Below are 18,470 nucleotides of genomic sequence, written 5' to 3' on the forward strand. Positions count from 1 at the left end.
CAAAGAATAGTGAGGTGAAGTATCACTTTCTCAAGGAGATGCTTGATGACAGGTGCATCTTGTCAAGGTCTACATGAATGATAACCCTACAAATCTTCTTAAGAGTTTATCTTCCAAGTGTTTTACATTTTAGAGTGTTGATGGCATTGGATAGTATCATCATTGTTTTAAACTCTGTTAATGGCACATTTTCCTTTAAGTGGGAGGTTGTGGGGGTAAAGGCCAATGGCCAAAGGTTGAGTGAGCACCCCATGTAATAATACACAATGTATTGCTATACATATGTGAATATACTGTAAAATAATGGTAACTAAGTACCTACTTAAAAAGTATATAGTTTGCTTCCTCTCTCTCCCAACCCTCTTGTAATCCATAGCTTTGACTCCACATCCCACCATTTCTTCCCTCTTAGCAACTTATATTGTCTTTTCTTTTTTGTCTTTCCACCCTAAACCTAAAATATCATCCCCTTGCTAGAATGTGTTGGCACATTAGCACTCTATGGTGGTCAAATGAGGACTCCAAAGAAATTTCCTAGGTTGGTGGTGAGCGTATGGGGTACTAGTTGATGCATCTATAACTATAGGATTTTTGGAATAAGTGTGCACCCAAAGGGCTCTTGCCCATTGCTTTGGGAAATTTGTTTGATGCTAGCTTCCCTTAGCTTTTGTCATTACAGTAGAGCCCCTAACCATCATGGGCAAGTAATTTTTGTGGCATTCCCAATGTTTCTCACAATTGAACCTTTTCATTACTTATCATTTAAAAATAAACTCATTGTATGTTATTGACAAGAATTGAGTTACGTTCGCACCTTTGAGGATCCAATCAATGAATATTTTGATTACAATGTAGTGGATCTAGGGGTTGAGGTCTTCCAAGCAAGCCCTAGGATGTCTTGCCATTGATGTAACCTAGAAGGAATGGGGAAATAGGCCAGTAAAGGAGTTGGTTGACCAAGGCCATTATGCACCACCTAACTTGACAACCTCATACAAGAATTACACATATACTATTGGGGGTTGAAACTTTTGCTCTCTTTTCTTTTTAAGAGGGTATTTTATGGGTAGAAGGAGAACAGTAGGGAAACCATACCACCTCTTTCTTTTCAGGTTGTGGGCATCACCAAGTGGGTTGATGGTTAGAGATATTTGTGGATTTTGACACAACTATTAGAACACTATCTCATAAGGTTATAATAATGTTGCTACTAGGCATTAGACAAGTTTATTGACATTTGAAAGTCAAAGACTATTGTTAATATTTGAGATTAAAGTCTCCAAGTCCTTATAATAAGAATGTTTGATGCTATCTTCTATAATGATAGGAAGGGGGAGGCCAAGACAATAGATGTGCTACATGGGGGTGATGAAGTAATGATAGAGCTCTTCATTAGGCTTGGTGAGGGTTGTTGGTATTGTTGTTACTATTGCTACTTGTGGAAAGGGGGGGGACTAAGACAAGAGACGTGATACATGGGAGCAATGAAACAATGGTAGAGCTCTTTACTAGGCATGGTGGGGGCTATTGCTATTATGTTATTACTATTGCTAATATTTAGTTTATTGGTTACTACTTTGATAGCTACTTAGAGCATGTTTGCAAAGGGCTCAATGCTAGAGCTAGTCCTTGATTTGGAAAATTGTCATTATGGTGGTGGCTTGCATTGGACTTTCCTTTTGTAATTTTGATTTGGAATTCCTTAGGGTCTTCTTCTCCCAATCCTCCTTGTGCAAATATCAAGTGGGATGGCTTCCAACCAAGAAGGATGATGCCTAGTTTCTTTAGCTGGTCAACTTCTCCATAACCTGCTTCCTTGAGGATACAGATTTGATCTTGTTTAGCTACCTCATATTCACTTCAAGAAAGTGTGGAAGAAGAGTTATTATAGGTTATGATGGAGAGTGGCTTCAACCATTTCTAGTTATAGCTTTAAGGCTTGAACATTATTCTCTTCACAAGTTTGTAATTGTTTGAATTGTATGGAAGAAACCTTGTTACTTCATTGAGGTTGGTCACAAACATAGATGTCTCCTTAAGGACATCCCATTCATAGGATGTGATAGCTAGACTTGTGTCTTAGCTTTTGCATCAAGGCTTTATTTTTATGCAAGATTTCCTTCAACATCATGGTTAGAGCTAAGGATGACATGGACATAGTTGATAGCAACATGGCCTCGTATAATTGGGTTAAGGCACTATGTTGAGATGTCGATGGAGGAGGTGAGTTTTTGCACTGCACACCTCCCCTAATATGGTCTTTAGTAGCATCAACTCCATGTCCATTGTGCCTAGTGTGTTCTGCTACAACACCAAGTTGCCATCTTGATGCATGAGTACACACTCGTTCTTTATGGATTCTAGCCCTATACATTGGACATGAATAGCTTCTTCTAGCATAGCTCTATGAGCACTTTTCAGTCAACACTAGCTTGGGCTTTACTTATTAGGCCTTCTTTAAAAGCCTTTTTATTACACATCGAGTTCACAACCAATTAGTTGTATTAGGCATTCATATTGTCATTTGATTAATTGGTATAGTCTAGTTAAGCAAACTAACCACACTGACCTGTGAAGATGTGAGCTCGCCAATGACCTAGTAGTGTTGATTAGCATTCATTACTTAGTTTGTCGATTAGGTATTATTGATTAGTATAACCAAATTCTTTAGAAAAATCAGTAGACTAATTTGATTGTCTAAAGATGTGAACTTGGTAGCCATGACCTACTATGTTGATTAATTAGCATTCATTATATCGTGGATTGACTAGGCATTGTTGATTAGTTAGTTCATAATTAGAGGCTAATTTCATATTATACTATTTTCCTTGTTTTTTTGAATTATATTCTTTTTATGCCTATCCTATTTTTTACTTTTGTATAAAAATAAGATGTGCTATTGATGGATATGTATAAATGCATGTCGTTGCTACTTTTCACCTCACCTTGGCTATACTTATTATTGCTTTATCATGGTACCATCATATTAGCACACAAAAGCATTGTCAAGCATCAAGATGGTGTGGCCATCATTTTGGCGATTAGGTTTAGAGGGCTATGAATGGGTGTGTCTCTTTTGTTGGCTGATTGTGTGTAGGCCTAGCACCACCATAGCAAGAGGACATGGGTAATAGGCATAAGCCCAATAGGTGCACCACCAGCATGAGAGTAATCCAAACAATGTGCAACGTAGTATTCATTCTCAATTACACACTGTATAATCACTCTCAAGGAAGAGACTAGTCTAGAGTAGCATATCAATGACTAGCTTCATGCTATTAGATCAATCCAACACATTAACAAATTGCTTCACGCCCAACCATGGTCTATAAATCTTTGATGTCTAGGATGCGCATGTAGAACCCATCTCACAAAGGTCCACTTGATCTTGAATAATAAGGATGCACATGTATAACTAAATAGAATATCGAGCTTGTAGTGGGCTAGGATGGTAGTCAAGCCTTAAGCAGATTATATGAAGCTTGGGGCCCATGAAGAGCTATGCTTCATCCCACATGATGTTGCATGCTTGGACCTACTTGCAAGTGTCCCAAGCCACATTGAGATTGACTCTCTTGTAAAGTTATTGAGGACTTATATGGGACTAATCAATGCCTAGTACCAACATGGAGGCCATGGTTGTCACCAGTTGTTATTTAGAATTAATTTAGTTTGCTAAAGAAAAGCAAAACAAAATGCATATCTTCTTGAAAGATGGTGGAACGACACCTTTCCCTATAATCGTAAAACAAGGAAACGCAAGTCACATCTTCGACATGTTGCTTATATAGCATGTTTATGGGTTTTTAAATATTTTTGTTATGCGTTAAAAGTTAAATATTAATTAGAAAATTTAAGGAAATATGAAAGCTACTGCATTTCAAAATTTGACCAAGTAACCCTTTGGTTTTGGTTTTATGTTTTGCAAGGTGCATTTTGTCAACAAGGTATCTCAAGCTGTATGACAAGTTTCTAACCAAATTTGATTAGCTTCAAAAACTTTAAGTGTTGTGCATCTTATGCATACATAAAACCAAAACCAAAGGGTTACTTGGTCAAGAAATTTTGAAATGCAGTAGCTTTTGCATATTTCCTTAAATTTTCTAATTAATATTTAACTTTTAACGCATAACAAAAATATTTAAAAACCCATAAACATGCTATATAAGCAACATGTCGAAGATGTGACTTGCGTTTCCTTGTTTTACGATTATAGGGAAAGGTGTCGTTCCACCATCTTTCAAGATATGCATTTTGTTTTGCTTTTCTTTCACCAGAAGCTGAATTAATTCTAAATAACAACTGGTGACAACCAATAGCCTTATATGGCGAGCCTTTTGTATGCAACTCCAAATAGGCGAGCTTGACGTTATCGGGCGCTATGCCAATCAAATGATGATGTAAATATTTCTTTTACTTTAATATATAATCTCATCTCATCTCAATGCATAATTAAGGAAACATCAACTAAACTTGGCTGCACGTGTCAACCTAATTAAATGTTATGAAATTTAAGATTGTTAAATTCTTTTTAAAAAGCAATTCATGTCCGTGAACACGAATGACATGATGCAGCTAAGGCGTGCCCAAATGGGAGTGTAAGGGCTAATAAGGCCATTGGTTCTAAACATTGTTGGTCAATAGAGGAATTAAACTTCCTCTCTCCCCCCCCCTTATCATCATCTCCATAATCAGCAGTCCATCCATCGTCGTCACCATTTTTCACCTCGGTTTGCTCGCATCGTCCTCTCCGCGCAAGCTCCCCAAGCGCACGTCAAGACCAGTAAACAGAAACAACACAGGGACATAACCAGGCCTGCGCCAGACTTTCCATATTTGCCTTGTCCCAAACCCTAGCGCTCGCAGACGAAGCTGCCCGATCCATGGAATCCGCGTACGTGGACGATGTGGTCGGGGGAGGATCGAGCCCTTTCCTGAAATGGCGAGGCGAGGTCTCTCGGAAATTCCAGTTCTACCTCGATAAATCCACGCCTCACCCCGTCGCCCGGTGGACGGGATCCCTCGTCGCGGCTGCCATCTACTGCCTGCGCGTGTACTACCTGCAGGGCTTTTACATCGTCACGTATGGGCTCGGGATCTACCTGCTCAACCTGCTCATAGGGTTCCTTTCGCCTCAGGTCGACCCTGAGACTGAAGGCCCGACCCTGCCGTCCAAGGGGAGCGATGAATTCAAGCCGTTTATTCGCCGTCTTCCGGAATTCAAGTTCTGGTAAGCTTCCTCTTATGCCGCATTTTTCCATCGCTCAGATCCATACCTGCACTTACAATTCTCCTTCAATTTTGAGCTTTGCATACAGTTGCTGAAAAGTAGATTTCAGGGCGTATTATTCTTGTAAAACAGTTATTGTAAAACAAATACTTGGCTAAATGTTGACGCACATCATTTTCAGGAAATGATGTGCGTTAGTGGATTGCAGTTAAGGGGGATTCTTGTAAAACAGTTTACTGCCATATCAAACTAATACTTGCTTATAATTTAGTGCACACCATTTTTAGGACATCTGTGCAAAAAGACCACGTGAAACAGCCTGTAGCTCCTCAGATGTATGGATTCGTGGAGATTACTTTGTCAAGAAAGCATACTCTGAATAAAAAGATCACACAAAAACCGTCTAGCTCCTTAGATGCACGGATTAATGTGGATTACTTTGTCAAGTAAACATATTGTGAGGATGAAATTATTAGTGTTCTTTCATGGTTCCATGTTGCATCAAACTTTTTTACTGCGGCACATATAGAACTCGTGTTTGACCAAGCAAATGGGTCATGTTGTCAGTTAAGCATAGTGTGCAGTACGTTACAATGCCTTCTGGTTCAGTTTTGAAACCAAATGGGCATGTTATACATTATGCATGGCTTGGCAGTGACACTGAGTTGATTATACATGTTATAGCTTCAAGAATTGTTTTTTTAAGGATGAATATGTATCTGCAGGGGCTTAAGGAGTTGAATCTTTCAATGCATAGCTTTTCTCATAGTTTTCATCATTGGTTTACTGACGCCCACTCTTGGAGTCATCAACTATGGCAGCATTGCTTAGCCTTTCATGCAGTCCCATGTGTACACCAGTTCCTGGACTTTATTGCATAACTGCTGCATGCCACTTCCAGATTGCTACAATAAAAAAGCTACTGGTTGTGTGCATGGCATCTGGATCAGATGCCTTCCAAGTTTGAATATGTAGGACTTCGTGGTTGTTTCTATGGAACTGAGTCTTGAGCTCTTGCTGTCATAACTCCTCCTATGTTGGTTACAGGTATGCCTTGACAAAAGCATTTTGTGTGGCGTTTGTCATGACCTTCTTCTCCATATTTGATGTTCCTGTTTTCTGGCCTATTTTACTCCTGTATTGGATAGTGCTGTTCGTTCTCACTATGAAGCGCCAAATCCGGCACATGATCAAGTACAAATACATTCCTTTCACAGTAGGCAAACAGGTATGGGTCTGCTACAAGTAACCTTTGATTTTTATGAAAAGTCAATTTGTATTTTTTAAAAATGGTATCTTCTGCTTTGGTGCAGCGCTATGCTGGAAGAAAGCCTTCATCTGACAAGGCAAGCTCTTCTAGAGATTAAGTGCATCTACAAGGTTGATGAACAAGGGTGATTGATATATCTCTTTTGATTGTCAAAAGATAGCATGTCTTGCCCTGTTAGAAGTTGGAACTAGTTGGGTTTTGTACAAAAGTCAAACTGATCTGATCTTTCTACATTTTTCAAATTTTAGTTTCTTTCAACAAAATATCAAGCTCGAAGTTATGAAAAGATGTAGTCTTATTGATATGTATAGGTTATCAAGCTTGAAGTCCTGAAAAGATTTAGTCGTTTTGATGTGTGTAGGTTGTAATGGATGTTCAGGAAGAAATGCAAGATTCTGAAGCTCAAGAGGTTCCTGATCTTGAGACACCATCTTAACCTGATTCATGTCCCATTATTTCTGCCACAGTAAATTGTACATTGTGATTTTGGATGAATAGGTCACACAGGTTACTGACAATGTTAGGACTGCAATGTGAGATTTTTTTGTGGCTTTGTCAAGGTCCTCGACTGTCTTTTAGGACTCTGGATCTTGGTATTATGAAGCAACGGCTTCTTCACTTTAGAGTCAAAGCCCCAAAAGGAAAAGAAATTCAGATTCATATTTGTAATGCACAGGCACATACACATCGGCTCCAATGCTTGTTGCAATCTATTCTGCCCTTGATAATGTTTTAATGATGTTACGTTACTGAAAACCTGCTCCTCGTTTTCTTTTTCATCTTTTCATTGTTTAAAGGAGTGTTCATGCATCATCTATTATTGATATAAAAAGTGCAGTATGAGCATCAGCACTAGATCCTAGAATGACTAACCAGTTTGTATTTAGAGCTCTTCTTGACCACATGTTTTTGGCAGGGGAACTCATATTAACAAGAGTTTATCTTGTTTTTCAGATATGCAATATTAAGACAGCTAATGTTAAAGTTGAGACCTGAAACTGCAGGGTTTTTTCCCCAGATGCGAAGCTTTTCTCACAGGTGGTCATCTGAATGAATACTTTTCTGTGATAACAGTGTAAATCAGATGTAATTGCTGTGTAATATGTTGCAGACATAGTCCAGTTGGCTCTCACACCCTCACAAAGGTTTAGGCATTGGTAATGGGAGGAATATATACAGATCTGGATGCCATGTTCGGCAACTTGGCCTGGTATGACATGCAAGTAGTGAGGACGTGGGCGTTGATAGTGGAGTGACATGCAGCTTTTGCCAGGACTGTGCACCATTCAAATGAGTCTTTCTGAGAGAGTATACATCTAGGGCTCGTCTAAAAAGCTATCTGGGTCATAGGGTGCAGGCAGTCTAAATTGTGTTCGTGTTTGGATTAAGTGCTTAATAGTTCTAACTTCAAAGGATAAAATCCATTGCTATTTGTGCGCAGCCTCTGTGTGCACTGTATTAAATTTCATGAATTTAAATGAAATTACTTTCCTTGTAGAAAGAAAGGTTCTACACTAAGGCTTGTCTAGGAAAGATAATGGACAATATTGAATCAACAGAACTTTGAAACTGGTATGACCTTTAGATATATTGTCTATTGTGTTCCATATATGCAAGTAGATGCATGATTCTAACTAGTTTGTAATTTTTGGTTGCACAAGGTCACAACCAAGATAAATGTTAGAAAGCATCAATGGACCCATGCTGCCATTTTTGGTTTGCCGTGATTAGAATTGTGGCAAGCATAAATTTAACCAAGGGTTTGCTTGAGAGCATTTTGAGCTGCTTCTGTATGGCATGTCTGTTTGAAGAGTGTGGGTGAGAGGTGCGTGCTACTAGCATACCAGTGGGAGTGTGCATGCAATTTCCCAATAACTATTGTGGGTGCTCTTGGTTGCCGTGTGCTGTCATCTTTTACATGGCAAAGCTTAATACCATAGAATACGACAAAAGCACATTCCTGAGAGTTGAGGGGGATGTGATTTCCAAATGTTTGGATACTCGTTAGCAGGGGTGAACTGTCTGCGCCAGTGATCATGAAAAATAGAGGTATAGCCGGGCAACAACAGTATTTAGATTAGCTGATTGAGCTTAGCTTGATGATGGCATGAGGAGAGTAATGATCAAACTTACAAGAATGGTCCAAAGAGTGAGCCATGTCTAACTTATGTAGAATTGGTAGAGCAGCTCTTTGACCCTGCTTAGGGATTGCATTGGCTCTTATCCTCAGTCGAGTCCATAGTTAAATCCTCAGTTAGAATCTTATAACTTTCCAAATTCTTTTATAAGATTGAATTGTGGAATTGTTGTGGAGAATTTTCAACACAATTTGTCTACCTTTAGCCTTCTTAGAACTTATTTGACATGATTCTAACACTTGGTTAAGAGCTTTAATATTAACTAAGGCATCATCTAAAAGTATTGTTGTTTATTTTGGTATATCTTGAAATAGACCATCTATTGTCTATTGGAAAGTAACTAGTATATTAGGTACATCAAATACAATGTCAGGAAATCATAATGTTGTAATGATTTTTTTCCCAAGAGAGATTGTGCTACCAATGTGATGATATTAAAGTATGCAAGTCCAGCTTGTTACAATACAAGTACTTATCTCCTTCCAACTTGTCAATGAGATCATGTAATGTGCTTGTTGATTGCTACCTTGTTTGTTCTCTATTGTACATTTGCAAAGTGCCTTTATCCTCTTCTTCATTAGAAGGACACATGTACCCTAAACAAAGCTACTTGATATAATGTGTTCCATCTCCATATTTGGCTAGTTGCTTGGATACCTTATCTTCTTTACTTTGGGCTAGTTGAAAGCCTATGAAGTGGAATCATGACTCAATTTTGTGGGCTACCTCTCATTTTGGTGGTAATCATGATGTTGTTTCTCAAGGAATATGTTAAGACCTCAATGATGCTATTTAAGACATACATATTGGTCCATGCATTCTTCTATTGAACAATTGATTTACCTTTTACATAGATTACTTGTATTTAGTGTAGAGCTCTCTATGCTCTCACTATGTGTAGCCTACGGCAAACAAAAAACAAGGAATTCTTGTAAGTAATTAAGAAAACTCAGTATTGCCTCTAGTTCAATTGTTGTAATTTGGCCATTACAAGCAATGCCGTGGTGGTCCAATGTCCTCGTGTATAAGGCAAAAGTGCTCATCTTGAAGTATTGCTACCTATTGAATCTGTACACTCCATCGCAAAGAAAGGATGAGAAATAAATAAGAAAGAAGAAAATAGCGACAAGAGGTAGGGAGGGAGCAAGAGATACCTTAGTCAGACACACAATCTCTCGACCTCTCTCGCACTCTCTCTATTAATCTCTCAAGCTTTCTTGCTATGGATGAGAAAGGAGAAGAAGATAAGACTCGAGCACATTACACATATAAGAATGAATGACCTTTTTGGGGATGCATGTGCAAGTCCATGTATCTATTTTCTCTAAAATCTAACTATGAGTTGTTCATGCGTGTACTACCAATATGAAACCATTTTCTAGAGAGTTTCCCATTTCAAAAAGCAAATTGAGGACACAAGGAGTTTTAAAACCAACACACCCCCCCCCCCCCCCCCCCCCCCCCCCCCCCCCCCCCCGCCCCAAAAAAAAAAAAAAAAAAAACCTACTTTTCTCCAAATTTGGGATGGTGAAGGTGGGCCATGAAGCCTTCTCCCAAAAATGGGAAAGGGTTTCCTTTGGAGAAATGGGAAGCCCCCCCAACCCACCCACAAAAAAAAACCCTCATGAGAACAACTCCCAAGACTTGATAGGTTGTTTCAGGGATTTCTAACAATTTATGCTTGTAAGACAGCTTGTCCAAGGGATTTCTAATTGTTGTGCATGGTCGTAATGGATTTTGGGTACTTGCAATTTTAGATAAAATATATAGAGTTGGACTTGCATGCAAAAGTATAGTTTTTATCCATAGTAGATGATTACAATATGCAGAAGAGTGAGCTTGACACTTACATTTTATGATAAATTGTCTCTTATATAGTAGACGATTTTCAATTCTTTGCTTTTCACAAAATTTAACGTTTATATTAATTTTCTATATTTAGAAGCCCCAATATCCAAAATGACTTCAAAACATTATGTTCGTAGGTTTTTGGGCTTTCGCTTTGATGGATTTTGAAGATTGAACTCTACAACTACAAAATAACAAGTTTAGGTTTGAAAGAAATTCGAGAGTTGGACCTTATATCTTACCATACCATACCATAACAACCCTCTCAACATAGAGCCTCCCAAAGCAACCACTCCACCTTCTATTGAGGTTCCCTAGGAGGATGTACCTCCAATGCCCCCTCCCTCAAACACAACCCACAAGACCATACTTTAAATCTTCAAAGTGAAGGAAGTAGTTGACGTGAAGGTTTAAATCAAAAGACTGAGTAGAAGCCAATCAACAAATCCAACCACTAAAATAGCAAGTATCTCAAAATAATAATTGTCCCAAACAAAAAAGGTTTTAAAAAACATGATGGATTCTTTCCTTTTGTACTAGTGTCTCTTGAAGAGTTTCTTGAAAGTGTCTAGTTCCTTTCTTACTTTGTTAAGCTTGGCAAGACCTTTCTCTTAGCTCCATGGAGGCCGACGGCCTCTCCACAATTGAGGTTGGCATTGCTAGTGCGTCTATGTGTCAAGAAGTTGCAACCGAGTATTTAACGCTTTGCATGTCTTGTTATAATTCAACTATGATTGTAGCTTGTTGGGTGATGAATTCTTGCAGGTTGGGGTGGTGGTTTGAAGGTGCAACTCATATTTCTAAAGCAAGATTTCCCCCTTTGGTTGAGGTAGCCTTGCTAGATTTGGTGTTAAGGCAAGTTTGTGTTGCTTGAAGCTATTTATGCTTCATAATCTCTTCGTATTAGCTTGTCTTTTTGTCAAGTCTCTTGCATCGAATTCTCCTTTGCTTCCTCCAACTCCATCTTTTCTCTTACGCATGCTCTTTCTTTAGCACCTCCCTCCATTTTGGATCATTTGATTATCTCGGCATATGTTCTTTTTCCTCGGTGGTGAGAGAAGTTTCCTTCTCCTTACTCTTCGAATGGTCTTTGATCCGCCTCGTGAGGCTCTTGTTGATTTTTTGATTGGTGAGTTGGATTACTAGGTCACCAAACCCAACTATATCAGTCTTTGCTTGTTTGGAGGTTCTTCTTCCCTTGTAGGTCAAATCTTCTTCCTCATGTTCCCCTTTTGTCTCTTGACCTTTTGTCCCTTGCAGATCAAATCTTCTTCCTCATCTTTCCCTTTTATCTCTTGACCTTATCTTTTAGCTTTTGACAAGAATCTTGAAGCAATTCCTACAAATATATGTTGAAATTAAATTTTTTCACATTGTTTTTTAGATCTTCCATGTACTACTTTGGGATTACAAACAAGTATGACGCTATTCTAGTGGTTGGGAATATTGCATAAATAAGTTGAGCTTGTGCCTTATGAATGCAACACTTCTAGCTCTTCTTCAAAGATCAAAGATGACTTTTTCTAGTAGTTGGTAGTGGTCTAAAATATACTGATAAATTTCTTTTGTTATGAGCTCATGTTATTAGCTAAATACTCATAGGGGCTACATAAATTAGATCATATGACGTGGCCTTTTCTACCCTATGCTACTCACATTTGGTGAGTGTAAGACATCTTACAATATTGAGAGATCGTCTATGAGTTTACCGCTTGTTAAGGAAGTGTTTGCATGATTGTGCTTTCATTCTAAGATACTTCCTTTCCTTCTCTATGGATGTGCGTTGGTCTTTCTAATAAGGTGTTGTCATTTCAATCGTTAAGATTCAACCATGGATTTTAGTAATTAATGCTTCAAAGGCAACTGACTATCTCTTGTAACTAAGTTCATACTCACCCTATGCAATTAGACTTGCCTCGACAAACAACTTCTCATCGATGTGTGGTGGTCTTTTTGATAAGGTGGTGTCATTTTTAGTCGTTAAGATTCAACCATTGATTTTAGTAATTAATGATTCAAAGACAGCTAATTGTCTCTAGTAACTAAGTTCGTGCTCACCCTATGTGATTAGCCTTGCCTCAGCAAACAACTTATCATTTACATAAGCAACATTTATATCATTAAGCTTGTAGACCTAGCCAGTATACCATATATCTCTTCTAGCTCAACAACATATACTCATATATGGGTCATTTGGTTGTTCTGACTAATTCTATGGGAACTTATTCTATTGTGCATTTAGCACAATTATGCTTTATTCTAGCAAGGGTCATGTTCCTATTTAGATGTGGATACCTTGTTCATCTAGCTTTTGGCTCCATATGTTGTGTAGTTTTGGAGCCATTAGAGGCAATGCTCTTAGTTGTCTTAACATATTTTAGTAGTGATACATTTGAACATCCTCAGGACTATTGGGGTACTTTTGTTTCCTCTCTAGGAGGTTTCCCCCCCTAGTCTTGTGTATATGCCTATTCACTTTAGGGAATACTAAATCTTGTAAATCTTTGCTATTGATACCTCTTTATACGCTTATGGTTGTTCTCTCTTAAGCTTCTTCTTCTCCAAGCTATGTGCACCTTCTTGCAACCCTAAATCCAATAATAGATATTAGGGTGGTCTTTGACCTCTTGGGTAGAGTCATCAATACCCTCTTATTGATTTCCTTTGATTGGGACAAGATTTGATGAAAATTTTTAGGTCGACACACAAAGATGGCACATTATCAAACATAGTTTTTACACCTCTCCCAGGATGGATTCATCACACATCCATCATACACACACCTCTTGCATGGCATTTGATATGCCATTGGACAAATCCATACTTCAATGCATTAGCTACAGATGGAAATAGGATGATATGATGGTATCACGCTAGAGGATCAAATCTACTAGTTATGTGGGATAGAGGTAGAATTAGAGGAACATTACATATGCTATTATATTTTCTATATGAGAACATAGGGAGATGCCACTACTTGTTTTGAGAGGGTTTTGGTCCATTACATAGAGTCATGGAATGGGAGAACTAGAGGTGCCTAGGATTGTTCTTGTCTGAGTGACAATGCCATATGGAGATTCTTTTGAGAGATAGGAGATTAGTACATCAAAATTCACCTAGATAGACATTGCTTACAAGATTTCCTCAAACTAGTGACCACTATGACTCCTCCTCCACTAGCCATGATTTCAACCTAGTGAAGTCATGCTCACATAGCATTATCCTAAAGCAAGCCATATCCCCTATGGTAATGGCACATCCATCCCCACAAATCAAAACATATGAGCCATGCAAGAGATGCCCAAATACCTCATTCTTTTTATGCTAAAGTAGGTGCTCCAGCATCTCATCATTATCAACTTTAGTTTTCTAGTTTTTTTGGATTAGTTCTTACATTTATTTACTTATAGATTCACCTATGACACACTCCCCCCTTGATCCTTCATTATTATTATAGAACACTACCCCCCCCCCCCCCCCACAACCACTTTATTTTTTCCTCTTTTGTCAAGAAGCGGATTCATTCCTACTTTCTCTACCACTGGAGGTACATCCATCTCTCTTCTTTTGTCTCCTGGACCTATGTTCCTACTACTTGGTTTGTCTCTATATTCATCTCTGGGATTGGGGTGCTTTGTATTGTACTATCTTGTATTGTACTACTTAGTGGCTCTATTGCGAGATTAAATTTTATAGTCCTTGTATGTTTATTTTTGTTTGGAACTAATGATTCTCTTATTTTAGCATACATAATGATGGAAATTTCTAATTCTACTAAATTAGATGCATTTTCTTAAGCCTTTGACTAATTATTAGTGGCATTAGCCTTCACAAGGGCTAGACTAGGATAGTTTTTAGTAGTGTGGCTTGTTAAAATGTCGGATCTAGAGCATGGCTATGGAGGTTGAAAGAGAAAGAGTGAGCTCATGAGGCAGTAGACATCAAGACCAAATGTCACACAAGTGAATTAGGTTTCAAGATGGAAGCTTGGACTCATAAACACAATCTTGTGTGTTGACAATGACATAGACACTTTGCCGGAAGTACAAAAGTATTATGACATTGCATTCAAAAAGAGAGCAAGTACAATGCTTTATAGGAATAGACTAGGCTGCACTTTCCACCACTGTGCATATGGGATTTTGTATCTTGAACCCACACTCCTCCATACAAAGAGGCTAAGATAGGTGTGATTGCCAATATCTCAATACCCCTCCTCAATCACAACCAGAGAAGTACAAAGTGTGTAGAGACTTTAGTGAGTAACCACCTACAAAGTGTGGGCACACCACAAACATGGTAAACACTAGAGGATGTCGTAGAAAAGGCTAAGTGTGGGTACCAAAGAAATGGTGGACATCCAGAGGCTATAGGGGCCTCACAAAGTGTACAAAGACTGTAGTACAAGGTTTACATGAGGTGTTGAAAGGGAAGTGGAACCCAGGAGGAAGAAGCTTGGCGGTGAAAGCTATGGCGGATGGAGAGCAAGAGCCAAGAGAGAGAGAGACTCAAAAGTGGGAACTCCAATAACCACAATGTGTGGCCAGGCCTTCCTTTATTCAAACTATCACTAAAAGAATAAAGAATAAGTATCTGTGACGGGCGCCCGCCACCTGCAGTGTGCAGTGGCAAGTACTGTCAGTGTAGTAATACATGGGCGGCTAGGCAGAGGCACCTTTATCCCCAACAACCTCCCACTTAAAGGCGAATCTGCCCAAGTGAGAGAAAAAAGAAAAGACAGTACAACATGTACATATGTACAACAGGATGAGGAAAAAGACGTCATCTCATCTAATGCCCATCAATCTCCTGAGGAAGGCAAAGCGCTCGGTAGTGAGGCTCTTCATGAGCAAGTCTGCAGGATTCTGCTCAGTCGGAATCTTGACAAGGTCAACAGACCTGTCCTCAACGACCTCGTGAATGAAGTGATACCTCACCTCAATATGTTTCGTCTTCACATGGAAGACCGGATTCTTGGCCAACTAAATGGCACTCATGGAATGTGAATGCAGTGTAGGCATAGTATCTGTCATACCAAGGTCAGCAATCAAACAGCCTAACCGGATAGCCTCCTTACAAGCCTCTGTGGATGCAATATACTCGGCCTCTGTAGTAGAAAGGACTGTACACTTTTGTGCCCTGGACATCCAAGAGATAGCCCCTCTAGCATAAGTGAACACATAGCTAGAAGTGGACTTCCTACTATCAGCATGTTTTGCATAATCAGAGTCAGTGTACCCCACGACTCCTATATCCTGGCTGCCATAACAAAGGCACATATCTGTTGTGCCCTTCAGGTACCTCATGATACCCTTCATGACATCCCAATGTTTCTTGCTAGGTGTAGCCATATAACGTGCCACAACCCCAAATGCAAAAGCAATATCTGGACGGGTGGCTATCATGGCATACATAAGACTGCCCACAGCTGATGCATAGGGAATCTTGGCCATCTCGGCTCTCTGCTCATCTATTTGCAGACAATCGGCCTGTGAAACCTTTACATGAGAAGGTAATGGACAACCAATAGGCTTAACATCCTGCATGCAGAAGTGCTCAAGGACTTTATGAATGTGCTCCCTCTGTGACAAATAGAGTAGTCCCTGAGATCTATTACGCGTAATGCGCATACCAAGTATATAAGAGGCATGTCCCAGATCTTTCATCTCAAAGCTCTTCTTGAGCTGAGCCTTAAGAGCATCTAGCTCCTCATGAGCTGTCCTTGCTAAAAGCATGTCATCCACACAGAGTACCAAAATCAGTAAAGAACCGTCACGGGCTTTCTTATGTACAAGCACGGATCCATAGCACTGCGGCTATAGCCCTGTGATTGCATGAATGCATCAAACTTATGGTACCATTTCCTAGGTGCATGCTTCAAGACATATAGACTCTTCTTTAGCTTGCACACTAGGTGTTCCCTGACAGGGTCTGCAAAACCCTTAGATTGCTCCACGTAAATCTCATCATGCAAGTCCCCATGTAGAAAAGCCGTTTTGACATCCATCTGGTACAAGTCCATGCCAAGCTATGCAACCAAGGCCAAGACTAAGCGTAGGGTGGTCATCTTGACCACAGGAGAAAAGACTTCATCAAAATCAACACTATGCTCCTACTTAAAACCCTTAGCAACCAATTGAGCCTTGTATGCCGGCTTGGGATGTCCAGGGGTACTTTTCAGCTTGTACACCCACGTGCATGGCAAAGCCTTCTTACCCTGAGGCAAGGAAACCAAATTCCAAGTCTGATTCTTATGCAATGAGTCAAGTTCAGACTGCATAGCCCTCTTCGAGTGACAATCACCCCTGTGCATAGCCTCATTATAAGTGAGAGGCTCTCCTTCATCTGTAACTAGTACATAATCCATAGAGGGCGCAAAACGGTCAGGAGGTCATCTATCTCTAGTAGAATGCCTCAACCCAGGCTCTGTTGCTTGACCGACATCTTGTCTAACATCAGCATGTCTAGCATCTGGGCCATAAGCATCAAGTGATGCCGCACGCTGTCTAGCTGCCCATGGAGCGGGCTGAATGGGAGCAGGTGGCTCCTCCTGAAAGATAACTCTGTGTACCTCAACCACTTTCTCAGGCTGCATATACATTTTGTCCTCATGAAAGATGGCATCATGGTTGTGGATCACTTTCCGCGCCTGTGGATCCCATAGATGGTAACCCATCTCTCCCTCATCTCCATAGCCAATGAAAATGCATTTGACACTTTTAGGATCCATCTTATTGCGTTTGTCCTTGGGCACATGGCAGAATGCCTCACATCCAAAGACACGCAAATGATCATAAGAGGGGGGATTGCCTGCCCATACCTCCTCTGCAACTTGAAAGTCAATGCCATTGCTAGGCAACCTGTTAATGAGATGCACTGCAGTAGTAACCGCCTCAGCCCAAAAGTGCTGCGGTAAGCCAGCCTGGCTAAGCATGCTATGGACCCTTTCCTGAATGGTCCTATTCATGCGTTCAGCTATACCATTCTGGGGTGGGGTGTAAGGGGCGGTCAACTGAAGCTTAATACCCTGCTCATCACAAAACTACTCAAAAGCACGTGATACATACTCACCCCCATTATCTGACCTTAGGCATTTGAGCCTTTTTCCAGACTGGTTCTTTGCCAATGCAAGCCAACGCTAAAATGTGTCTAGGACATCAGATTTTCTCTTTATGGGATAAGCCCAAACCTTACGTGAGTAATCATCTATGAAAGTAACAAAGTACTCTGCCCCACCAAGTCATTGACAGGGCATGGGCCCACATATATCTGAGTGCACAAGAGCCAAGGGCTCACCCATGCATTTCTTACCAGACTTTTTATGCATATTTCTAGTTTGCCTGCCATACAAACAATGATCACAAGAATCAAAATGCGAAGAGTCAAAAGGCGGAAGATACTGTAAAGCACGTAGCATTTTCATTCCTTTAAGAGACATATGCCCCAAATGAGCATGCCAAAGGGATACATGGGGAATAGAATCCACATACAAAACATGATCCAATGTAGCTCCAGATACAAGTAAGGGATAGAGGCTGCCAGACTTGGCACCTCTTGCAAGTACAAGCCTACCATGAGTAATCTTTCATGCAGAGTCTTCAAAAGACACAAAATACCCTGCATCATCAAGCTGTCCAGCTGACATAAGGCTGCAAGTCAACGTAGGTACATGGCGTACATCTTGCAAAACAAAAGAATTTCCAGAAGGAAATTGTAGCCTAACATCTCCAATGCCCACAATGTCAAGAGACCTGTCATCACCAAGACGCACAGAACCAGACATGGTACGATAGGTATGAAACCAATCTCTACAGGGTGTCATATGAAAGGATGCACCCGAATCCAAGAGCCAGCACTATGCATACATAGAATGTATCTCATAAGTCTGTAGGGCATCGCATGAAGAAGCTGCAAGTATGTAATCATCATCTGAATCAGTGGCCTGCATGACATTAACCTCTTCTATCTTCACATCGGACTTTGC

The 18,470-nt window shown here is 40.0% G+C and overlaps 1 protein-coding gene across 5 annotated transcripts; it reads left to right on the forward strand.

The window, feature by feature from the left end:
• Positions 1 to 4,606: 4,606 nt before the first annotated feature.
• On the forward strand, positions 4,607 to 8,086 carry LOC148030351 (protein RER1A-like). Of its 5 annotated transcripts, none has more exons than XR_015692179.1 (5): positions 4,607 to 5,230; positions 6,278 to 6,458; positions 6,544 to 6,576; positions 6,862 to 7,538; positions 7,612 to 8,086. XR_015692179.1 is itself a non-coding variant. In XM_087686664.1 (4 exons), exons 1-3 carry the CDS (start codon positions 4,884 to 4,886, stop codon positions 6,595 to 6,597), a joined length of 582 nt encoding a protein of 193 aa, XP_087542790.1. In that variant the 5' UTR covers positions 4,607 to 4,883; the 3' UTR covers positions 6,598 to 6,624; positions 6,862 to 8,086. The 5 variants fall into 5 exon arrangements, 3 of the variants coding, with proteins under 3 accessions (XP_087542790.1, XP_087542791.1, XP_087542788.1); XR_015692180.1 differs by having other exon boundaries at positions 7,623 to 8,086; XM_087686664.1 differs by having other exon boundaries at positions 6,544 to 6,624; positions 6,862 to 8,086.
• Positions 8,087 to 18,470: the final 10,384 nt, after the last annotated feature.

This window comes from Lygodium microphyllum, chromosome 10 (genome assembly GCF_053477565.2).
Source record: "Lygodium microphyllum isolate KBCC chromosome 10, Lygodium_microphyllum_v1.1.10, whole genome shotgun sequence".
Taxonomy (NCBI): domain Eukaryota; kingdom Viridiplantae; phylum Streptophyta; class Polypodiopsida; order Schizaeales; family Lygodiaceae; genus Lygodium; species Lygodium microphyllum.